Source organism: Ambystoma mexicanum, chromosome 1p, assembly GCF_040938575.1.
Source record: "Ambystoma mexicanum isolate Mex_15411 chromosome 1p, UKY_AmexF1_1, whole genome shotgun sequence".
NCBI classification, from domain to species: Eukaryota; Metazoa; Chordata; class Amphibia; order Caudata; family Ambystomatidae; genus Ambystoma; species Ambystoma mexicanum.
The window spans coordinates 659777458-659803057 of NC_090921.1; the positions used below are offsets into that span (position 1 = coordinate 659777458).

Below are 25600 nucleotides of genomic sequence, written 5' to 3' on the forward strand. Positions count from 1 at the left end.
AGCTACTTGGTCTACCATTCACACATTTACTAAATATTGCTGTCTGGATTCATCCTGGATTCATCCTCTAGCCAGGAAGTTGCCCTACATTCAATCCATGACAAATCTTAAGTCTAAAGATTCTTATTCCCTCCTCCAAGACCTAACATTGCTTTGGGAGTCTATCAAAAGATGAGGAATACGTGGGAGGACACAATCCATTTGAATAACAAGTTACTTACCCCTGGTAACGTTCTCGACATGTTCCTCCCACATATTCCTCATCGCCCCTCCTAACCTACCCCGCTGTAGAATTTTCAGGCATTACACTTTCTCCAGCATGGGGTCTGGCATGGATTCACATGCTCATGAATATTCCCCGTCGTCAGGCTGGGAATCCTCGGTAAAGAAAAACCAGTATCAGTTTCGTTTCTGATCTGTCTTTCGTAGTAATAACCAATCACTCGTCTCTGCGTCATACTGACCACAGCCAATGACTGCCCTCTACCTAAGCACCACCTCTGGCAGCCATCTTCAGATTTTTACCGCACGTTCATGTGTTGGGATCCTCGTGCTATTGCTCTCGAGCGTTAGTGCTATTTTTTCACGTTTTTTTGCTCAAAAACTTAGTTTTTTCGGTCAAAAGAGCCTCAAGCTCCACCGACTCTCCATCCGATCAACGGGGACCCGTGTCGGATTCGTCTGCGCCCCTCAAGGGTGAAGATCTCGTCGAGCTACGCTTTTGAAGGACTCCAGAAGTTTCTCAGGCCCGGACATGGCCCAGGAGAAGGGAAGCTCGATGCCCGGAAAGCTGTTAAGGATCTGCCCTGGATGCCAGCTGCAGAACGTCTTTAAGGAGGACGAACACTCCTTTTGTCTCCGTGAACTACGCCGAGTCCCACCTGGTACCCGCGCAAAACGCACTGTTTCTGTGAGCGAAGCTCGACACAGTGTCCCTTCTGGCCTCCCCGTCAGAGGAAAGGACCAGGTCCATCCTGGGCAAGGTACAGCGGATGTTGGTTTCCGACGCGGCCAATTTGAGGTCCATCAAGTCCCTCCTCGGAATGATGTCTTCTTGCATCTACCTCATTCCCATGTGCAGGCTCCGGATGCGCCCGTTGCAGGAGTTCCTGGACGCGCGCTGGATCCAAACGACAGGCGGCTTCGAGGAGAGGATCACACTCGACGAGAGTTTCCGCCAAGCGGTCCGGTGGTGGGGCACCCGCGCGCATCTGACGGCGGGCATGGACTTCCAGACCCCAGACCACCAGGAGACAGTGACCGCGGATGCCTCCCTGGAAGGGTGGGGAGCGCACACCGAAAATCTGCACGCGAGAGGCCTCTGGCTCCCGACAGAGAAGTCCCTCCATATCAACGTACTGGAGCTCCGTGCAGTGTTCTGGGCCCTCAGGTCCTTCCTTCCGTCCCTCAAGGGCAAGGTGGTGAGGATCTTCACCGACAACACCACCACCATGTTTTACAGCAGGAAACAGGGCGGAACCAGGTCCCCAGCACTGTCCAAGGAGGCGCAGGACCTGTGGCATTGGGCAGTCGCCCAAAGGATGTTTCTGGTGCCGTTTCATCTGGCAGGGATAAAAAACACCATCGCCGACTCACTCAGCAGGGAGCTGCGCTCGTGCCACGAGTGGGAACTACGGCAGGATCTAGTGGATCGCCTCTTCCGACGGTGGGGCACACCCCAGATCGACCTGTTCGCGACGGACTCCAAGTGCCGGAGGTTCGCCAGCAGGTTTCCCCAGGCGAGGAGCATGGGCGATGCTTTCTCGTTCCCCTGGGAGGGCCTGTTCCTCTACGCGTTCCCTCCTTCGCCACTGCTAATCCGGCTCGTCAACCAGCTCAAGAGGTCACGGTGCAGGATGATCCTCGTCGCACCTGCGTGGCCGAGGCAGATATGGTTCCCGGACCTTCTGGACTTGTCAGCGTCCCTGCCAATCAAGCTGCCGGTGGACGCGGATCTACCCTCCAGGGAAGGAGGCGCCATCCTCCACCACGACCCGAAATCGCTGAACTTGCAGGCCTGGCTCCTGCAGCGCTAGAGTTTGGAGGATACGACTTACCGGCCGACTGCAGAGAGGTTCTTGCAAAGGCCAGGGCGTCCTCGACTCTTAAATGCTACGGACACAAATGGAAGAGGTTCTCTGTCTGGTGCCACGCATAGAAGATTAACCCTCTACGGATTACGGCTCCCCAGGTACTGCCGTACCTGCTGACGCTGGCCAAAGCTGGACTGGCACACGCGTCCATCAAGATTCATCTTGCTGCGATCTCCCGATACACCAGAACCACGGGCCGGACGTCCCATGTGGTCTCATCGTCTGGTGAAAGAGTTCATGAAGGGACTGTTCAGATCGTTCCCGCCGGTGAAGGCGCCGGCCCCGGCGTGGGAGCTCAACGTGGTGCTGACCAAGCTCATGGGACCTCCGTTCGAGCCTCTGCACTCGGCCCCGTTGAAGTTTCTGTCGTGGAAAACAGCGTTTCTTGTGGCCATCACCTCCGCACGACGGGTGGGAGAGATCCAGGCCCTTTCCTGCAAGGCCCCGTACTTGACTTTTCACGACACGAGGGTAGTGCTCAGGACGCACCCCTCCTTCATGCCCAAGGTACCGTCGGACTTTCATCTCAACGAACCCTTGGTGTTGCCTGTGTTCTTCCCGTCGCCTTCGTCGCCGGCTGAGAGGACTTTGCACTCGCTGGATGTGGCTAGAGCGCTGAAGTTCTACGTGGACCGCACAAAGTGTTTTCGGAAGACGTCACAACTCTTTGTGAACTTTGGACCTGTCAATCAGGGGAAGGCACTCTCGAAGGCTTCCATTTCCAGATGGCTCTCCGGCTGTATCATGTACTGTCATTGGTTGGCAAACTGACCGCTGCCTGGCCGTCCGAGAGCCCATTCCACCAGAGCGATCGCAGCTACCACGGCGTTCCTTTCTGGTGTGCCCCTGCTGGACATATGCAGGGCTGCTACGTGGAGGTCGACGCACACCTTCACGAAATTCTACTGCGTCGATCGGGATTCCAGGGAGGAGTCCAGGGTCGGCCAAGCAGTGCTGCGCAACCTGTTCACCTGAGGTGAGCCTGGTGAGGAGGTAAGATGCTTAATGTTGAGTTTGATGTAATGCTTAATGTTGAGCCTTTGCCACCTCTCGTGGTTGTGCATGTGTGTACTGCTATGTATTCTTTATTCATGAGCATGTGAATCCATGCCAGACCCCATGCTGGAGAAGGAACAAGTTACTTACCTGTAACTGTTGTTCTCCAGCATGGGTCTGGCATGGATTCACATGCGAACCCTCCCGCCTACCCCTCTGCGGCTCTTCACTTGGTCATACTGCCACTTCACGTGCTACCAAATCTGAAGATGGCTGCCAGAGGCGGTGCGTAGGTAGAGATCAGTCATTGGCTGTGGTCAATATGACGCAGAGACCAGTGATTGGTTATTACTACGAAAGACAGATCAGAAACGAAACTGATACTGGTTTTTTCTTTACCGAGGATTCCCAGCCTGACGGGGAATATTCATGAGCATGTGAATCCATGCCAGACCCATGCTGGAGAACAACAGTTACAGGTAAGTAACTTGTTCCTTACGCTCTTTCAAAGTCTGGGACTCATTGATGCTGGTATTTCTGCAACAGGAAAACGTAACAAACTCAAGCTTATATATTTACCAACAATGGCGTAGACTCTGAGATTGAAGTCCTCGAGGGACTTCAAGTCGACACACAGTGCCCTCTGCCAAAATAAAATTTGAAAGCAGCTGTAGCTGAAGGGAAGATATAAAAAGATGAGGAAAAAGTGGGAGGAACATCAGTTGAAAGAATGTCACCAGGGGATAAGTAACTTGTTCTTCTGTGTCCCCGCTGATCCCTGCCATGTTGCTGGTTCTGCAGATATTGTGCCTGTTTGGAAACACATTGCTCCTGATTCCTCCAGATTGGACCCGGAGGATGTTAGGCGAGTTTTCCTGAAGTCCACTTGAGGTAAGAATCTATAAAACTATCCCTTAGCATACAGGTACCCAACTCTTAGTATGTCTGTACTACCGAAAGGATCTTGGTATAATGGCAGAGCAGCCAGGCTTAACATAGGAGGAAGATGTGAGCTGTAGGTAAGTACACTGAACCGAGTAAATACAATAGTCCAACGAAACTCTTACACAGTAAACGTTGTATTAAAAATATACATTTATTCTTATTTACACAAAGAAGGTAGATAGATACTTATTTCACTTAACCAACACACACAGGAATTGATAGTAATACTTTCGAGAGGTTATTTCAGTAGTTGCTTGCGGTTAGAATTGTTAGAGGATGACACTAATGACATTCATACTGTATTATCAGTACTACTACCGCGCACTCGCATTGATTAACAGATAAAGAGTAATTGCATTCAGTTAGTGAAACGACATTAGATAACGTCTTTAGGACGGAAAATGGTTGGTTATACACACTTTAGCAAATCTTTAAGATGGTGACCCTTTTCAAGGCTTCTTATGCTTTTAAAGTCCAATCCCTAACTATCGCAAAAGTCAGTGTAGTAGAACAAAAGTATTATGTAGCAGCAGAACAGGCAAAGGTTTAGTCACCAATATAAAAATACTTAGCAATGTAAAACTAGTTAACGGTACCCTGCAAAGCACTCCCTAAATGGACACAAGCTGTCCAGCCTCAACCAGAGGTATGGGTAGACACCAAAACCTTTTCACGCACTCCAGTCACACTGGAGCGATTCTTCGGCTTAAGGTAAGTTCTACCTTTAGCCCCACAGTACCTTAAGGTTGGTGATGAAAACGCAGCTGGATTCTCTCCTGTACAACAGCGACGGACCCAATCTCCTGATTCCTCAGTCTGGTGATGAAAGAAAGCACTCTGAATAGTATGTCACAGCAGCAGTTGCGAGAGAGGACCCTCGGCAAGGATTTATTTGGTCTCCTGTTTTGGTCTGCGGTTTTGGTGACTTTTTCTCGGCTCCAACAAAGGACGGTTATGGCCCGATCGATCCTCTTTGATTCTGAAATCCTGGGCTCTGGTGAGGGGACTTAGATGAATGAGCCTATCTCTGCAGGTCCAACTGGAGCACACCAAAGTTCTGGGCAGATTCATTCACACCAAGATGTTGCACTGCAAATGGGTCGGAGGTCTCCTGGTATTCGCGGTCTGCAGTTCTGGAAGGTCAGATCATCTCGGGAGATGGCTCAAATTGTAGTTCATCTTGAGGATAGTTGGTCCCACCAGCCTAAGGGAATGAGTCGTCCTCTTTGGAGCTCCTCTGTCGATGAGAAAACTGGGTCAGAACAGCAGTGGTCGCTTCACGGTTACTGGAAGGGCCTGCAAGCATCTCTGGTCATTTTCAGTTTAGGATGTTCTGTTCCAGTGGTCGACTTGCCTTCCGCCTCGGTAACCACACCTTTTATCCAGTTTCTCCACTCACTCCTCTGCAACCTCTCTCAGCATTTTACAGAAAGGGGCTGGTGGCTGTCCGGTCAGGTATGCCAGTCCCCCAGTGGGAACTGGTTCCATTCAGGCCCTCTAGCAGACAAAGGGCAGGGGAGTGTTAAACTCCCCCCAATTCCTGTCCTCGCAAACACATTGGAGCCTAGGCAGGGACACCCAAGGGCTCCCGCCAAAGGCAAAACACAAATTCAGACCTCCCCCGACAACCACGATAGAAATGGCGAAAAAAGAAAGGAGCCACCATGGTAGATCATAGGTGACTCAATGGTGCCTAACCGAGTCTGCGGTAGAAAATAGCACAATAGTTGGTAGAACATGTCCAGTGCCACCAGCCATAACTATAGGGTTGTCTATGTGACTAGAAAGTCACAGGAGCAGAGAGAGGGGGATACTAGATATCCACTTAGCACTCCACATAAGGTGGTGTGTGCTAATCACTCATAAGATTAGGTTTTAGGAGGGATACAAAATTTCCTTTTATCCTTAAGAACAGTAGTTTGTCAAGGATAGTAAAATAATCTAAAAGGAGAACCTAAAGGGTCCCGATCAACACTACATAGGGTGCTGTGTGCTGAAAAAGTTGTGCACCGATGCCTTAAAGTGATATGGAGGACAGTAGACTCCATAGAGAAGGTAAAACACAGAGTTCCGAAAGTCAGAGCTCATAAGACTGAGGCAGAAAAAGGCTCCCCTCATTCAGGATAGGAAGGAAAAGGTACAGAAGTCTAGCAAAAGGGGCTGAGGGCTCTCGCTACGAGAGGGGATTAAGCATAAATCGGATACATCTCTCTAACAGAGGACATGGTATTCAGAGTTGCTTGACATGTCTGCCTGCCCTCCTTGGCATCTTCCAAGGAGAGTCAACTTGCTCTCCCAATGGGAGGGGCAGGTTTTCCACCCAAACCTCAGCAGCCTGAAACAGCTTTTCAGTTTTCAAGAAGCCTTTGGAACAGGGCCCGTTCTTTACAATCTCTGCTGTCCTGCAGTTATTTCAGGGTTTGTGCAACCAGTTTTCTCCAAGCCAGTTTGTAGTATGTGCATGGGATTCAAATTTGGTATTGACATTCCTTATGGCAGTGCCATTTGAGCCCTTCCATTCATGTTGTATTAGACTGTTCACCCTTAATGTGATTTTCCTGGTTGCCATCCCTACCGTGAGACAGATAAGTGAGCTCCAGGCTTTAGTGGTAAAACCTCCCTAATTGGTTTTCTCCAAGGAAAAGGTGACCTTGAGAGTGACCCTCTTTTCTTCCAAAGGTGGTCTCAGATTTTCATCTCTCTCAAAAGATCCATAGTGAACAGGGGAGAGGCTAGCCAAAACTCAATCAAGAAATGGAGAGCAGCCAAGGCTTATTCCCAGGAGTGAGAGAGTGGGGTCAGTGGTCCTCAATGAGCCTACTCAGTATGACACACAATGATTAGATTTGCACAGCAAATACAAAAGTTATTTATTATTGGCCTTTGGGCATGCTGAAAAATGAAAACGGGTAGTATTATCGCACAATACTCTGATGGAAATATATACGTTCACCATAATTGACAAATGTACTAAAATTTGCTTTTTCAGCAAGCAGGTAATTGGTTTGAGGCCAATAAATGATGGAACCAAGTCACACATTCATTCCCTAAGTTAAACCATCCAAACCCTAAGAAGAATGGGTCCTCGTCCCGAAAAACCACAGGAGCCACAATGTTTTCCCCTGTAAGGAGTCTCTGCAGGCAAGTTTGCAGTTAGTTTGTTTTTGTGAAAGTTTAAAGAATTTCTCCAGCATGGGGTCTGGCATGGATTCACATTCTCATGAATATTCCCTGTCAGGCCGGGAATCCTGAGTAAAAGAAAAATTGTTCACTTTCACTTACAAACTGTATTTCTCCTCTAAAAAAATCACTGTACTCTGGGTCATACTGCCCCCAGCCAATGACTGCCCTCTCCCTAAGCCCCGCCTCTGGCAGCCATTTTCAGATATTTACTGCACGTTCAAGTGTTTGGAGTCCTCGAGTTTTGCTCTGTGAGCTGCTATTCGGTTTACACATATTTCGACAGGAAAAAGTCCTATTTTTGTCAAGAGCCCATGTGCTCTTCTCCCCATCTGCCAACAAGCGGGGATCCATTGTCAGTGAATTTCAGCGCCACTCAAGGGGAAGGATCGTCGAGTTCTCATCGAAGTTTCCAGAATGCCATCAGGCTTACTCCGCGCCTCCAACCATGACGGAGGAGGAGGTGGGAAGTTCCCTTTTCAAGATCTGCACCAGATGAAGACCTCAGAACTTGTTTGTGGAGGACAGACGCCTTCAATGCCTCTACTGCCTTCACCCGGAGCACAAAGAAGGGGATTGTGAGATCTGACTTAGCTTCTCCAAGAGAACGATGAAGGATCAGCACAGTATACTGGCGACGTGGCCAAGCGCCAAGGCCTCGACCCTGTGCCCCAAGCAGGGTCATGCCTCATCCAGGACTGGCCGGTCCGAAGAGCAGGCTTTTAAGTCCTTTTGAGGGCGCTCCATCTGTGGGGGCCCAAGACGAGGCCAAGCACTACGAGTCCGCTTCAGTTGGGTCGCCGTGCAAGCGGGTCCCTCGATGGGCAGGGCACAATCAAGTCACCATCGGCCTCCATCGCCAGCCATCGATCGAGCTCCTCCTCAAAAAGGAAATTGCCCAACCCAGCTAAGCTGCGGGCAAAGCCAGAGAAGCCTAGGGTGGAGGAAAAGACAGCTGAACTGCCCAAGAAGGCCCAGACGGCGCAGGAGAAATCGTCGACGATAGAGGTGGTGGCGGCTGCTCTCGCGAAGGCTAAACGAGCTGACCCCATAAAGGTAGCCCCTACTGGCCCAGGGTGTCCCTGCCCTCGAGGCTGGATGGAGGCCTCAACCGGGCCAGTGGCGATGTCTGCGGCGAGGACCGGGAGTCCCTGCACACGGTCCATGAGGACGTGGAAGATGACGGCGGCTACGCCAAAGCCAACAGCATGGTGCCGAGTGTGTCCACTGTGCCTGCTCAGCCGAGAGATGTATCACTGGACATCCTTTCGACCCTACACACGATGGTGTCAGAAATCCAGAACAGGATGCTGCAGGCCACAGCCCCAACGGCTCAAGATCAGCCTCCGGCAAAAAAGAGGAAGCGCCACCTGACGGCCCTGCATCAACCTCCACACCCGTTCCAAGTGCACTCCCCCCCGACGGACAACGATGACAATCGTGGCAGGCTGATCGCCGCAACGGAGGGCATCCCCATTGAATGAGGTGGGGTCATTTCATGCCATGGTCGCCAAAGCTTCTGAGCTTTTCCAGCTGACAACCGAAGAGACCAAGAAGGAGGGCTTCTTATACCAGAGGCGCGAGGCCAAGAGGAAGACCATCATGGCAGTGCCCCTCCTGGATGACGTGTGGAAGGAAGGCTTAGCCCTCCTGAAGAATCCTTGCTTGGCCTGGTCCACACAGGATAGGCTGGATAAAAAGTACTGGGTGCCGGAGTACTTACCCAAGTGCCTATGGTCGCAACCGTTGCCGGGTTCTGTGGTGTCGGCGGCTGCAAGGAAGAGGTAGTCTAACCCCTCATCGTCGTCTGTCCCTCCGGACAACAAGGGGAAGAAGTTGGCTGCCATGGGGAGGAAGCTTATTTGCTCTGATGTCGACCATTAAGGCAGCCAAAGCATTGGCGATCCTGGCCAAATGCGACAGAGAACTGTGGTACAAGCTGGCCCCGGTTCATGAGTACCTACCCGATGACAAGCGTGTGGAGGTGATCGCACTCCAAGAAGGTGTATGGGCGTCGCTCGCGAGGTACGGGAGAAAGAACCTTTTTCACCAGAAAAATCTTCTCCCCCTTTAAATTTAAAGGTGTGCAGGGGCGCGGCCCTGGGAGCATGCGCTCGCCTGACTCCGCCCACCGGCGCCACTCCTAAGTCCCCTTTTCTGTGTCGACAGGAACGGGCTAAATTCACAAGCGCTCCTGGGGTTGGCTTCGGCCATGTAATAACATGCGCTCTTCCCCAAATATTCTTCCATCTTTGTCTTTTTCTTTTCAATTAGGTACTTTGTCCTCCGATGCGACGCTCCTCCCCTTCGCATGTCGACTTCATCGGGCTTCAGCAGGTGTCCAGCCTGCGAGAGGCTCTTCCCTACATCAGATCCCCAGGCTCTTTACCTCTGCTGCCTTGGCCCCGACCACAGCTAGGAAGGTTGTTCCGCGTGCGACGCAGTGACCCCACGTGCACTGAAGAACAGGCTAGCTTGGTGGAGGGAGCTCTTCTAGAAGTCTCCTATGGAGGACCTAAAGGACTTTGTCAAACGTCACTCGAGGGCAAAGGCAAAGCGTCAATTTACCATTGCACCCCTTAAGGGCGACTCCTTCGCAAGGAAGCGCCCTAGTGGGAGGAACCTCTCTGGTTTTCGCACCAGCACACATACCGAGGCTAGTCCAGCTACCGGCCTCAAGGCTGAGGGGTCTCTGGTGTCAGTGCTGAGGGACCGTAAGATTCTTTTACTGGGGTTACTCCCGAGGGGCAACGCCCTAATACCGGCATCATGTCCAAGGGGCGCCTTCACGCAGCACTACAGGCAGCTTTGCTGAGGGCAATACGCCTTCCAGGTCCCGTCCTGAGGTGCAGGATAGGCCTTATTCTCCAACACCAAACGTCTTGGACGAGGCTGGGTCCAGTGAGCCAGGCACCACATCTTTGGCACGTGGCATGCAGCTCAACAAAATGGCTGTTGCGCCAAATAAGATGGCCGCTCGTCCAATACCTCCCCTAGGAACGGAGCAGGTAGCGGAACGAGTTACAAGGTGGGACTGGTGTCAGATACGTCACCTGCATCCATCAGCAGTGCAGGGCAGGTTTCCCCTGCACTCCAGGCAGTGTCTCCCCCTGCCCCAGCAGGCTCCAGCCACGCCGTCAATATCACCTGCCCACCTCTTCAGCCTCCGAAGACCGGTTCTTCGAAAGGTTCCTAGCGCTGATGCAAACTCCCCAGATAGGGGCCATCCTTCGGGATACTATCGGGGACATGCACCCTCCAGTCACCCCACCGGCACCCATAGTCATTACTCCTATGACTGGCACCATAGTCATTACTCCTATGACTGGCACCACAGGCTCCAGGGGAGCCTAGCCGGCTCCTTCGATTACGGCTTCCCTACCTCCCACAGTACAGGAGTTTCCACACCAGCCTCCTCAGCAGCCAACGGCTCCGGTCTCCACACCGCAGTCCACAGCACCCAGTACTTCACCTCCCGCTCCAGACCCTCCAAGCGCCCTGGTGGACACGGAAGCGTAGGACGACACCCCGGCATGCCATCTTTAGCCAGCCCCTTCCACAAATGCCTTGCAGGTTTGGCAGAATATTTGGGCCTTCCGCAGCCTGAGGGGGTCTTGGCAAAAGTCCTTACCCTAAGACCCCCTACCAAAACTTGAATCCTGATGTAGAAAGATGCCATTGCCCTGGCCAAGAAGGGGTGGCTCAAGCTGTCAATCGGCGCCTCAACGCCAAGTATAGGCAGATGGAGGGGGGATACACTCTTGCTTTTGGGTCATCCTCAACTGCACTCATCCATGATCGCTGCAGCGTCACTCTACTCTAGGCCTCAGTAGTCCTCGGCCACCTCTTCCTCGACGCTGCTAGGCACGGAAAGATCTTGGAGGCGTACAGGAAAAAGCTGTACTCCAACGCCTCTTTGCACCTGCGTCAAGCCGACGCAGATGCCATACTGGCAGCTGTTAACCAAAGGCTCTGACGGGAAATTGCTGACTGCCTCCCGGAACATCTGGCGCAGAACCAAGCGCACTTCAAGGCAGGCCTAGGAGAGGCCAGGCTGATAGAGCAGGACATCATGTAGTCCACCTTGGCCCACATCGTTACCTCTGATTGGGCCATTTGCATTGCCAGGGGCATGAGAAGGACTGCCTGGCTTGTGGCTACTAAGTTTAACCCTGACGTCCAGGAACGCATATTGAACCTTGCATTCAAGGGTAGTGACCTCTTCCACTCCACCACGGATGAGGAATTGGATAAATAGAACAGTTCGCAAACCACAAAGTCTTTATTCTTATGACGACCACGCCCATGGCGTACACCCAGTCACATCAACGCTCCGACAAGGGGCGAGTGTTTGGCAGGGTCCGGGGCTTCCTAGAACGGAGGTCTAGACAACCTGACTGTTCTGAGTCAGCACTGGAGGAAACAACAAAAGGGAGGGTGGTGGGGCTAGGGCTTTTTCCAACCCCCCTCCTTCGCAACAGCCTCAGAGGGAAAGAAGGCATTACACGTGCCTTCGGGTCCATGTGTCTCCAGTGGGGGGGCAGGCTTGCTTTCACGTGCAATTTTGGCACCAGAATTTTCATACCCCTGGACCCTATCCGTATTCTCCACGGGGTACCGCCTACAGGTCCCTTCCACTCCTCCCTCCTCTGCCACAGATTGGGACAGCAACTCTGTTGGCAGAGATCCGGTCGCTCGTCGAGAGCCAGGCAGTGGAAGAAGTCCCAGCCTCCTAGACAGGATTGGGCTTTCATTCCAGGATGTTCACTTTACAGAAGAACCACGAGGCTGGCTTGAGAGTTGTTGGACTCCCCCCCCCCCCCCCCCCCACCTCAATCTCTCCCTTCCTCTACAAAAGTTCAAGATGGTTACGCCAGCACTCATTGCGGAAACACTGGACAGGGGAGACTGGATGTGCTCCCTGGATCTGAAGGACGCGTATCTACACGTCCTGATTTGGCAGCTGCATCGTTCCTTACTGCGTTTCAGGATCATGGGCTGCCATTTCCAATACAAGCTGCTGCGCTTTGGCCTCAACTCAGCTCCCAGGGTATTTACCAGGTTAATGAATGCAGTGGCGGCCCTCCTCAGGGCCACCACGTCTACCCATACATGGACGACTGACTCATCCGGGCCACATCTCCAGAAGCAGTTCACCATACCTCCTCCGCACTGATAAACACACTCCACGATCTGGGGTTCACTATCAATCTCAAGAAGTCTCAGCTGCAACCTACGCAGACCCTGACCTTCCTGGGCCTCATCTGGGACACAAGCTCAGAGAGTCTTTCCCGCGGAGGACAAGATTGTGGGCATCAAGAGAGCCACTTCTCACTTCCTCACCATGGCAATGACCTCGGCCTGGTGGTACCAACACCTGGTGGGTATAATGGCGGCGGTCCTGTTGGCCGTACCCAACACAAGACTCAAGATAAGGAGATTACAGCTGCACTATGCAGCCTCATGAAATCAGGAGGGGGGCTCCCAAACGGAACCAGTCTGCAGTCCTCCCTTTCTCCACTCGGACCTCATGTGGTGGTCCACGCACTGCAACCTGAGACAGGGCAAGCCCTTCCTACTACCGGCCCCTCAGGTCACCGTTACTAACGGACTCCTCCCTACAGGACTGGGGAGCCACTCTGGACAGCCACAGCGTCCATGGAGTCTGGACTCGGCAGGAGTCCCATATCAATTGGCTGGAATTATCCAGACAACTCCACCAGCATGTACTATGTCAACAAGCAGGGGTGTACCAGCTCCCCTCTACTGTGCAACCTAGCCGTCAGCATGTGGGAGTGGGCACTGGAGAACAACATCTACCTCACCGTGTCCACCTCCCGGGGGAGTCAAGCCTAGAGGCAGACAGGCTCAGCAGACTGGGGGCCGACAATTACGAGTGGCAATTGAACGACCTGGTTCTGTAAGGAGATCTTCCTCAGGTGGCGGCATCCCCAAGTGGACCTGTTAGCCTCACGGGACAACAGGAAATGCCAGCAGTTCGCCTCCTGGCAGGGGTAGGGTTTCGGCTCGCTGGGCGACGCATTCCGTATACGGTGGAACGACATGATGGCATACGCCTTCCCGCCCACACCCCTGGTCCACAGGGTGATTTGTAAGATAAAGGAATTGTCACCTCAGCATCATTTTGATAGCTCCATGGTGGCCAGCAAGACCGTGGTTCTCCGAGCTACTCAGCCGATCGGACAGGCCACCCATTCACCTACCGCTGAGCCCAGCTCCTCTCCTGGCCCAGCAGGGGGGCAGGGTACTCCACCCTGCTCCTCACAAACTAGCCCTCACACCATGGTTCCTGAGCAGGTCACACTGAAACACTTGAGCCTGTCTCAGGCTAACCTAGAGATCATCCAGGGCTCTAGAAGGAAGGCTACTTGGAGCCAATATAAGAGTAAATGGTCTAGATTCTGTCATTGGGCCTACTCTAGGGAGATCGACCCTCTTAAGTGCACCTTGGACGACGTGCTCTCCTTCTCGGCACATCTCGCCCACTCCGGCGTGCAGGTGGACACATGCCGCACCTATATGGCAGCCATAGGGGCTTACAGGAATTCAGAGGAGGGTCTCTTCTCCAACCCGGTGGTCAAGCGACATCTGGCAGGCTGCCACAGGCTCTACCCGCCTATAAAGAAACCACACCCTGTGTGGGACCTCAATGTTGTGTTGGGCGCCTTGGCGCACAAACAGTTTGATCCAATAGCATCTGCGGACATTAGGCTGGTCGCCATAAAGACAGCTCTGTTCATGGGCCTCACCTCCGCTCGCAGAGTCGGCGAGATCCAGGCTCTGGTGGCAGCAGAGCCCTACACTACCTTTCACAGGGACAATGTGGTCCAGCAAACGCACCATGCGTTCTTACCCAAGGTGACCTCCTCCTTCCATCTTAACGAGGAGATGGTCTTACCCACTTTCTTCACCGACCCCAAGGATGAGCCTCAAAGGGTCTTGTACTGTCTGGATGTCTGAAGCGCTCCGGAATACTACCTGGACAGGACCAAGGACTTCACTTTCGGTGGGTCAAGGCCCGGTTATCAGGCTTCCAAGGCCTCCATAGCAAGGTGGATGGTCACGGCGATCGAGGAGGCCTATGAGGGCAGCAGAAACCAGTGCCAGCTAACTTGCATGCCCATGCGGTCGGAGCCAAGGCCACATCCATTGCGTTCCAACGGCATATGCCCTGGCAGGTTATCAGCAGGGCGACTACCTTGGCCACCCCTTCGGCTTTCTGTAAGGACTATTGTTTGGACGCCGCCTCTAGGTCAGATGCGGCTTTCGGGCAGGCGGTTCTAAGAAACCTGTTTTCTTAAGGAGTGTCTCCTCTCCACCCTGGGGCTACATTCAGTTGCAGTCGCCCCCTACAGTATGGAGGAAGGGGAGGGGACGTAAGAGTAATTAATAGTTACTCACCGTAGTGACTAACGTACTTAGTCCATAGTCCCCTTTCCTCCATACGTCCCACCATCCTCCCCCCTAATAATACTGGTGTCATTAGGCAATGCTGAATATTGTCGACGCATCAATGGGGACTGAGGAGTGGCACCGGTGGGCGGAGTCAGGGGAGCGCATGCTCCCAGGGCCGCGCCCATGCGCGCCTCTAAATTTAAAGGGGAAGATGATTTTTCTGGTGAAAAACGTTCCGTCTCCAGTACATTAGTCACTACGGTAAATAACTATTCATTTCCGAATGCTGGGGAACGGTGTCTGCCTCAATCGTCGCGGCTGGCTGAAGGCCACCAATTTCCGCCAGGAGGTCCAGACGAGGGTGTTGGACATGCCCTTTCTGGGATCACGTCTTCGGGGAGGCAGTCGACGAGTCCTTGCAGGCCGTCAAGACGGATACGTCTCGTGCCCTGGGTACTCCAACAGCACTGCTCTTCCTTTTGCGTTTCCGGCAGGAAGTCAGGCAGATCGGTGCAATGTTTTGGTATAGGCTCCTCGTACCGTCAGCCTTCACGGTCCACGACCCAGGAGGCCTACAGAGGCCGTTCCAAGGCTTTCAAGGGAGGTTGTCTGCGTCGTTGTCGCCCCAAGGCAGAACGCAGGCACCCAAGCAGGACTGAACCAGCCAGGACGTCGGGGAGGCCCCTCACCCATGCACCCCGGTGGGATGCCGGCTGACTGGATGTGTCAGCGAGTGGGAAAAGATATCCACCGACAAATGGTGCTGAACACTTTTGCCCACTGACATAACCTGGAGTTCCAGCAAGTGTCAGTGGATCCATCCGGTGACCCAGCAAGCGCAGCACATCCCTCAGCTCCTGCAAGAGGTATGGGCCATGCGAAAAAAAGGGAGCAATATAGCTAGTTCCGGGGTGACTCTGGGGCTCTGCAGTCTACTCCAGATACTTTAGTCAAAAGACCGGGAACTGGAGGCCCATTCTAGACCTGCGGCGTCTCAAGTACCTATAGTCCCAAAATTCAGGATGGTCGCGTTGCAGCACATGCTCGCCCAACTGGAGGAAGGAGACTTCTTGAGGCATCAGAAATTCCTATGCTTCTTGGTGCAGGGAAGCCACTAACAGTTCAAGGCCCTCCGTTTCGGCCTAATGTCTGCTCCCAGGGTGTTCACAAAGTGCCTGACAAAAGTGGCGGCCCGTCTACGAGGGATACACGTGTACCCATACCTTGACGACTGGCTCATCCGGGCCAAGTCGAGAGGTAGCCGTCTAACACACGGAGACGACCGCCCAGCTGCTGACGGATCTGGGGCTCTCCATCAATTATCCAAAGTCCTGCTTGACACCATTGTCGAACGAACTGTTCCAAGGAGCCAGGCTCAACCCGGTCGCCTGCCTAGCGTCGCCCTCAGTGGAGAGGGTAGCAGCCGTGCTGGGGAAGGTGCAACGGCTGTTGTCACTGAAGACAACCATGGTGCGGACCATCAAGGTACTGCTCGGCATGATGTCAACTTGCATCTACAGGAGTTCCTGAACACCCGCTGGGATATAGAGTCCAGCAGCTTTGCGGACAAGATCCCTCTCAACGGTGGTGGGGCGTATGCTCCAACAATTCCAGAGGCACAGGGTTTCAAAAGCCCCCCCACCCCCATACCAGGAGATGGCCACTTGGGACGCTTCCCTGGAGGACTGATGAGCCCACACCGGATGTCTGCACGCCAGAGGCCTGTGGCTGCCGGAGGAGAAGGATCTCCACATCATTATCCTGGAGCAGCGGGCAGTGTTCTGGGCCCTCAAGTCATTCCTTCTGCCCCTGAAGGGCAAGGTGGTGACGATCTTCACGGACAACACCACCACAACGTTCTATATCAGGAAGCAGGGGGGCACTCGATACCCAGGGCTATCCAAAGAGGCACAGAACTCCTCATCCACTTTCACCTGGCCGGAGTCAAGAACACCATCACGGACTCCTGCCACAAGTGGGAACTTCGGTAGGACCAGGTGGTCCCCATCTTCAAGTGGGGCAGACCCCAGATCTGTTTGCGACGGCGGCGAACTCCAAATGCCAGAAATCTGCCAGCAGATTCCACCAGCGGAAGAGCATGGCGGACACGTTCTCCTTACCGTCGGAAGGCCTGTTTCTTTATGCATTTCCCCCCCACCTCCATTGCCTCTCCTGCTGTGAGCCATCAGTCAACTCAAACAGTGCTGATGCAGGATGATACTTATCGCCCCGGCGTGGCCAAGTCAGATTTGGTACCCGAACCTTCTCAGCCTGTCAGCATCACCTCTTGTCAAGCTGCCTGTGGTTGCGGATCTGCTCATCAGAGAAGGAGGCGCAATCCTGCATCACGACCCAGGATTGCTGAACCTGAGGGCTTAGCACCTCCAGCCTTAGAGTTTGGAGGATACGAGTTGCCGGGGGCCTGCAGGGAGGTCCTTGCCAAGGACAGAGCATCATCAACTCAGTTCTACAATCACAAGTGGAAGCGTTTCTCTACGTGGTGCCGGTCGCAGAAGATCATCCCTCTGCGGGTCATGGCCCCACAGATTCTTCCTTACTTGTCCTTGGCCAAGGTGGGAGTGGTGCATGCCTCTATCAAGGTGTATCTGGCTGCTATCTCCTGCTACACCAGGTCTCCAGGAAGATCTTCTCTTTGGTCCCACCGTCTCGTCAAGGAGTTCCTAAAAGGACTGTTTTGATCTTTCCTGCCGGTGAAGGCTCCTACCCCGGCGTGAGAACTCAGCGTGGTGCTGACTAGGCTCATAGGAGCCCCCTTTGAGCTTATGCATCAGGCCCCTCTCAAGTTCCTCTCGGGTAAAACGGCTTTCCTTGTGGCCATCACCTCTGCCAGGAGGGTGGGTGAGATTCAGGCCCTATCCTGCAAACAGCCCTATCTGACTTTCCACAAATTGAGGGTGGTGCTGCGGATGCACCCCTCTTTCATGCCAAAGGTTCTGTTGGAATTCCACCTCAACGATCCTTTGGTGTTACCTATGGTTTCTTTCCAAAGCCTTCATCACCAGCTGAAAGGCCCTTGCAATCGCTGGACGTTGCTCATGCTCTGAAGTTCTATGTGGATCGCAGAGTTTTCGGAAAACTTCTGAACTGTTCGTGAAATTTAGTCCTGTGAACCATGGGGAGGCTTTGTCGAAGGCTTCCATCTGCAAGTGGCTCTCCGGCTGTATCACACTCTGTCATCTGTTGGCGAACCAACCGCTCCCCGTCTGTCCAAGAGCCCATTCCACTGGAGCGATTGCTGGAACAACGGCGTTCCTGTCTGGTGTGCCCCTGCTAGACATCTGCAGGGCTGCTACGTGGAGTTCTACGCACACCTTCACGACGTTCTACTGCGTCGACAGGGATTCAAGAAAGGATTACAGGGCCGGCCAAGCAGTGCTATGCAACCGGTTCACTTGAAGGGTAGTCTGTTCCAGAGGTAAGAGTTTCGCTTCTGCTGAGCCTGGCTACCTCCCGTGGTTGTGTAATGTTGTACTGGTATGTATTATTTTTCATGAGCCTGTGAATCCATCCCAGACCCCATGCTGGAGAAGGAACAATTTACTTACCTATAACTATTCTCCAGAATGGGTCTGGCATGGATTCACATGCAAACCCTTCCTCCTACCCCTCTGCGGCTCTTGGTCATACTGCCACCTTACGTGCTTACCAAATCTGAAGATGGGTGCCGGAGGAAGGGCTTAGGGAGAGGGCAGTCATTGGCTGGGGCACTATGACCCAGAGTACAGCGATTGGTTTAGAGGATAAATACAGTTTGTAAGTGAAAATGTAACTGTTTTTCTTTTACTGAGGATTCCCTGCCTGATGACGGGGAATATTCATGAGCAATGTGAATCCATGCTGGATAACAATAGTTACAGGTAAGTAACTTGTTCAACAATAGTACTCGGGTAAGTACATGTGTTTTTATATTTCAGGTTATGCTACCCAGGTTCAGTGACCAAAAGGTGAGTGGAAGGGAATGCAGGAAACAAAGGGAATTTTTCCCTATGCTATCCTATGGAGGTTAGGGGGCTGGAGGAGGAAACAGATGAACGGTGTTCAGTGCTACCACTGACGCTGATTTTACCAGATGTTGTGGATTGTCTCGGGGGTCGCTGGGGGCTTGGTTTTACGCTGTTTGTTCTTTTGAGTGAAGCCCAGAAGTCGAGGGTTCAAGAATTCTTCCGGTCACGTACATCTGCCAGATGCATCCTCTGGCAATGAAGAAATGTAAAACACTGATGCAGACCTATTCAGGACATTGTGGCATGGAATGGCGACCACCAATGTTCCAGGCTTGAATGCAGAACAACTCCTCTGATGGCATGGTAGTCGAGGAGAGAGCAGGTCAGTCCATCAGGCAGTCCATAGACACTTTGAAACGCTCAGAAGGGCAGGATCCTCGAAGGCGTCGAGACTAGTTGGTCCCACTAGTCCAAGGTCTGAAGCACCAGTTAGTCTTCGAAGTACAGGTAGTCACACGGTGCTTAACTGAGAGGGGCACAGGAAGGGATGCTGAGCCCCTTGAGGAGGTGTCATTTGATCTTCAGCAGGCTGTGCTTCAAGGGATTCTTTGCTCCAATGATGATCTAAAGAAATGGCTGATCCTCTTATACAAAATCTGAGCTGGAAGCAAGTCCAAGCCCGACAACGGTAAGGATCTCCACCATTCAAACAGCCAGTAGTTGTCCAATCGGGTATAACTACTGGTTTCACATTTGCTACACCTAGATTTTGTCACAACAGATGTAGAGTGGGACTAGACATTCCCACGCCATTTCTGGGTGCCACACACACAGGCATCACTAGCCTGTGAAAGCAGCGGCCTTCCCGAGCAGGTGTATGACCTTATAAGGGAATTCCTATCCTGGCAAGGCAGGAAGAAGACCAAACAATATAGCCAAAAAAGCAAGAAGAAATCTTATGGCACGGCCATTTTAGGGCTCTAGCCATGTTTAATAGCCATATGCGGTAAACTCAAATGTGCACACCAAAAATAATTCAAAAACAGTCAAAATAAAAGCATAGGCAAAGGAGATCAAGGGTGGACCCCCATATCTCACCCCTCCCCCATAATCCCCCCAAAAATATTAATGTTTTTGTTGTAATTATTTAGGTAAAAATTACATTGAAAAAACTCCTGTTGGCAAAGTAATATAGAACCTTACTTCCCTTCTAAAAAGTCAGGACAGGATAAAAACATTAACAAAAGAATGAGGTTCCATAGATAACTATGGCGTAAAAGTTGCAAAAGGAGAACTCTTTCCTGCGCACACCATCTCTGTGCCAGGGAATCCAAGCCAGTTTCCGCAAAAGTGTGTGCCTTATATGGCATTTCATGGCTTGAGAAAGGCAGGAAGAAAGCCAAAGGATAAGATGGGCACAGAACAGAGAGGAAAAATGTGTACAGTAATAAAATACAGGAATCTCACACTGGTAACCACTTGGGTTGACCAGTGCCCCCACAATAAGTGAGTGAGCAGGGAGAAGTAAATCAAAAAAGACTTTACTTGCCTCCAAAACTCAGTACAGGGTTCAAGCCATAGCAAATAGTTGGGGGCTCCACTGATGTCACTGGTAGAAAAATTGTGAAAAGAAAAATCTTTCCTAGCAACAGACAATATTCCGTCAAATTAGGCCTATACATTCTTTTAGAAAACATTGCGTTGAGACTGTTGTGGGACCACTGTTGGGAGCCCTATGTGATGATGTACACACTTTTCATCCTGGGATGTGGCAACTGTGCCTGCCATTGGATTTAATGGTGATATCACATCTGCCATTGTACTCTATTGGTGGATGCATTTGCTCTTGCTTTCCTAGGCAAAGTGGTAGTAAGTGTTTGTGGCCAGATGTGGAAGATGGTTGTCTGGTCCAATCCCACATCCGAGCCGCAGTGTCTGTTGCTGGGCAGATGTGTTGGCCAGAGGCTGTCATGATTGAACAGGCCCTGCCAGTTTGAATAGTGCAAATCTTTGATTGGTGGGTTTGTGGGCGACTCCAGTCCAAATCCTGGATGAAAGCACTCCTCTTGCAGCCATTCGACAGATCATAGTGCAATCTCCCTATGAATATGTGCAGCCCGCTTAAGACCAAAGGACAATCATTGCAGCGGAGCAGCATTGCCTCCAGCCAAGTCCAGGTGAAGCCCTGCTTCTCTCCTGATCTCGAGAGGGTCCTTTTTGGTGTTTGACCCCTGAACTGGTGGGAACAATCTGTCCTGCCCCTTTGTCGAGGATCTGTGTCTGCTGAGGCTTCTGAAGTGTCCCTGGACCCACTCAGTGGATTGACCAGCTCTTTCCTTCCTAGACTGTCTCGCTGCATCGGTTGCTGTTCTGAGTCCAGCCTTGGAACTTCAGATCTTCAACTGGTGAGGCAAGACTCCTGTCCCAGGAGTTTGTCTTCCTGGCTGAAGAGAAGTCTTGCAGGGTCTGAACTTAGATCGCCTGATCCTCATGGCCACCGCTGCAACCAGCCTCTTGTGTCTTGGGGGTCGCCTGCTCCGTGGGGGTTGTCTTCCTGTCAAGCCAAGGGTATCCAGCTGTTTAGTCTTAAGAACAGTCTCATCTGTGCCGGGGGCCTCAGACTATCAGGGCCCGATCCCAAACTGAAAGTGACCTCACACCCGCAGCCCTTTGACTGCCGTAGACCGGAAACAGCCTAGAAGTAAGTAGGCCCAATGATTCAGGAACCTCCAAATTGGTTGCCAAAGAAATCGGAGTAATGGGGATGAGTTTGCATACCTACTCCTAGCCCCCAACCTCCACTGTAGGGTTATGTGGGCGTAAAGTCCTAACACCATCTCCGTTGCCTGACTAAGATCAGTGGTGTTCTAGTCAAGGATACCCCTCTGGGCTTGCCCTAGAGTGGTGAGATTGGGAGACAAACCTTTAAGAACTTTACTTACCTTTTTTATTCAACGTCTGGAACATTTACTTGAAATCGTTTGCTTTGGCAATTCTTGTTCTCGAACCACATAGTGAAACCTCCTGTGAAGTATAGCTTATTTAACTGGTGATTTTTGGGTGCTAGACCTCAATTCCTTTCAGAGATGGACTTAAGAACTAGGGACCTTATCCTAAGTGTTCTTGCGGGTGTTCAGTTTTCTATCAGTTTACTTACCTTTCTCCTACTGGTTCTAAATTGTCATTCACTCTGTTTCTTACTTGCTTTATCATACACAGTTACTTCAAGTCTTGCTCTTAAAATTGCTTACTGTTGGATGCAGAACTCCATAATAGTGAATGTATACACTTATGATAGTGGTGTGCCAATACTGAGGTTTTCATTGCGTTGAGTGTGTTTCAATTGCCCAATATGTGTATTTGTGTACATCTTCTGTCTAACTTGAGTTATTGGAGTGCTCTGTGCGTGTCTCATTGTAGCCATTGACCATTATCACACCCTCTACTCTACCTGGATTGAGTTTGGCTAGACATTGTCTACTGTTCACCATCATATGGTGACCTCTCAGAATCCATCCCAGGTTTGATTCTAAAAACCATGGAATCTGTTGTGGCAGGGTTTCTGATACAACCACAGTGTTCAATTCAGTTTTTTACGTTCCTTCTGGGTTTCCTAACATTAAAGGTAACAAATCGCTTATAAATCATGGTAGTGTTACAGTTGGTAAATACTCTGTTACCAGAGCTTCTGGAGGCAAATAGCTATAGTGGTGGACTTCCCCATAATTCCCAGTTGCTCGTATCTACTTGTATGCCATAGACTTTCCGTTGGATGTCATTTTTAACAACTACATCCCGAAAGGAGGGCAAACATTGCTGTGCACGCTGCTGACAATGTCCAGTGTTTTAATTGAATCAACCTTATTTTCATAGACATTGTGGAACATGTATGTCTTTACGAACATTCGGGCATCAGGTGTTGCCCATTTCTTGTATTCAAGGATGATATTGACAGTAACATAGTTTTGCAGCTTAATTGGAATTATGTGGCCTCCTAAGAGTAACTTTGCACCAATGCAAGTGCAATTCTCGCAGTATTAGCAGAAGGGCAGACATTGCTCTGGTGCAAATATGCATGTTTTCAATGCATTTTTGCACCAGGCCAATATTTGCTGTAGTGCTAAAACTGTGCCCTATTGCTAAAAGAACAAAGTGTATCCTTGTTCAAAGATTTATTGAAAAATATGTTTTGCACACAATGCCAGCTTTTTGCCCTAGTGCTAATACGGTGCAAAATTGCACTTCCACTGGTATAGTTTAAGAAATGATATGATAATTTATTTATATAGCGCCTATACACAATGTGTTTCAAAGAGCTTCAAGGCAAGGGAGGGAACAAGGGAAAGTGCAATGACATTCTTACAGGCCATGAACAGGAAGGATGTGAAATTAACTATCGTACTCGGCCTGACGGCATTTCAGATAGTGCAAGAGTTGAGACATAGATGAGGAAGGGAGGGGGAGAGTGGCAAGGAAATGGAAACAGACGGGCAACTACTGTACTAGGCCTGACGACATTTCTGGTAGAGCCGGAGGAAAAGAAAAGGTGAGGGGTGCAGAAAGGGAGGGGAGGAACAAAACAAGCGACTATCGTACTAGGCCTGACAACGTTTCAGATGGTGCTGGAGGGAGGGGGGGGGGGACAGTAAGGGGATGGGGGAGCGACAGACGAGGTTGCTATCATACTAGGTCCAGGGACAATTCTGATAGAGTAAGTGCATAGAAGAAAGTAAGGGGAGGAGGGGAGGAGAGAACAGAGTAAGCAGTCAAAAAGAGTGGAGAAGCAAGAGGGGAGAGTGAATACACTTGCAGAAGTCAGTAGTAACACATAATGTTACAAGCCAGGATACAAGATGAAGATGGGAACAGCATGATTCAGGGCCACCATGAGTATAAGATGCAAAGGTAGTCCAGCATGAGAGCTGAGAAAGGGTGACGCACCTTGAATCAATGAAGTCCATAAAAGTAAAATCCAGCATTGGCCACAAGACGGTGATAGTGAAACCAGAATGTATCAGGACAGACTCCTGTGTGCGGGAAGGGGACGGGGGCCACAAGGGACCAACACGGGGGGGCCAGAGAGGGTGGGGATGGCCTGTGTGGACAGAGGGTGTAAACACATGTTGGTTCATGCTTACCTGCTGTCTTAGCGCCTTGGTGTAGACCAACATCCAAAGGTTAATGCAAGTAGCCATGCAATGTCATTTTATGTGTGTTTCTCCCAAAAAGTGCTTAATATTTTAAGGTTTAGAAGGCTGTCTTTAAACAGTTGAATGCCACCTCTTTTGCATAGCCACCTGACGGTCTACTTTCTATTTTTAGGGGACTGTAAAGGAACGCAGCTTTGGTGACATGAAATTCAAGCAGTGTCCAACAGAGAACATGGCGCGGGAGCATTTTAAGAAGCATGGAGCAGAACACTATTGGGACCTTGCATTGAGCCAGAGTATCCTAGAATCTACAGATTGAGGCTGTGTGCCGATGCAGTTTGGTTTCATTAGGGACTGCACTTTTGGGACTTCGTGGACATAACACTGAATTCAACAGTGTCACCCGTATTATTGAGTGAGAGAATCTGGAACATTGCCTTTAAGCGTAAACGCATCACAAGCTGACATTTGTACTTGGATTTTACTCAACTGGCAATATTACAGAGCTTCGTGTGAGAGTGGGGACAACTGGTCTGGTCAAGTAATGCACCCGTCATGCGAGGACTTGATTCTAGTGTATAACGAGATCTTCAGAAAAAGAAAGAGTTGATATACTGTAGTTCTACAGTAAAGGTTTGGACAATGGACCAGCAGTAGAGTCTCGTACTTGTGTGGGAGCCTTAAACCTTACCTGCTTGGTAAGCAGGAAACTGTTGGAGGAACCAGTCGCCGGTGGATAGGAACTCTGTCTTGCACTGAAAGGTGCCATTGCCCCTCGAGCAGAGCACCCTTGGAATTTGCGGAGTAGGAGACGGGGATTTAGCCCATATCCGAGCTTTATTAAATAAACTTTTTATAAAGATGAAAAAGGGTGTGTCTATCCTGAATCCTCATTGGCCTTTTTTGATGTAAATACAAAACCTCCCCTTTGTTGAATCTGTGTTTTTATTCTGTACTAGAGTCTGAAATCTTTTGTTTTAAACATTGGACCCTAACATTTTCTGCATGGGTCAGTGGTGTGTTTTGAGAGGACCATTGGGGTATTGTGTGCTGGTGTTGGGCGGCCTGACTTCAGAACCGCTCTTCCCCCCCAGTACACATGACAGAAAAAGGAAACCGCTCGTTATGCAGATTTGTGAATGAGCGATTGTAAACTAGCATGTTAAATTATAAAATATTTTACACCTCTCCCTCTTATGCCTAATCACTGCCTTCCATTGCACATGTAAGGATTCCTGCCACACACCACGATGAGGAATGGAGGTTCCAAATGCAGCCCTTTTAGTGTATCCTAAACACATGGAAGCCGTGATTTCCAAGATGTTTTGTGTTCCTTTTTGTCATGTCTATCCTTCTGTGTTAAAGCACACACACCATTCTGGATTTAACTTTAGCTTTTTTGGGAATGCCTGTACTGTGCTATGTGGGTCACTTTGGTCAATTAATTTTGTAAATGTTTTTCATTAGCACCAGCACGGTAGGACCTGAGAAATTGCAACTGTCTAGTAACACTTCTCGAGCCAAGTTTTGCTTACTTTGCTCCATCCATGTAACTAGGATATTTGGTTCAGACGTGAAGCAGATCTGTCCAAAACGACTTCAAGCACCAGCTTATGCAGTAAACACTTTTCATTGATAGTCACTTCTTGAAGATAAGGCAAACTGCTACTTGTGAATGCTTTGCCTTCACTTGACCCCAATCTCCTTTCAAAAGCAACATTTGGGTTGATAGAGGCCTTAGAATGTGTGAAACCCAGACCTGGACAGGCCAGAGTATTATCCAAATTTACCTTTGCTTCCATGCTAGAGTAGACCACCTATTTCATGACTTTGTTCCAGGCAGAACAATTTGGGT

At 50.8% G+C, this 25600-nt stretch overlaps 1 protein-coding gene across 1 annotated transcript in view; it reads left to right on the top strand.

Annotated features, from left to right (window-relative positions):
- PRPF3 (pre-mRNA processing factor 3) overlaps positions 1–24681 on the top strand; it is a 1104158-nt gene extending 1079477 nt beyond the window's left edge. Inside the window, exon 17 of the mRNA XM_069649724.1 lies at positions 23918–24681. Within this exon, the coding sequence (XP_069505825.1) occupies positions 23918–24064 (147 nt within the window). The 3' untranslated portion in view covers positions 24065–24681. The remainder of the gene's footprint in view (positions 1–23917) is intronic.
- The last annotated feature ends 919 nt before the right edge of the window (positions 24682–25600 follow it).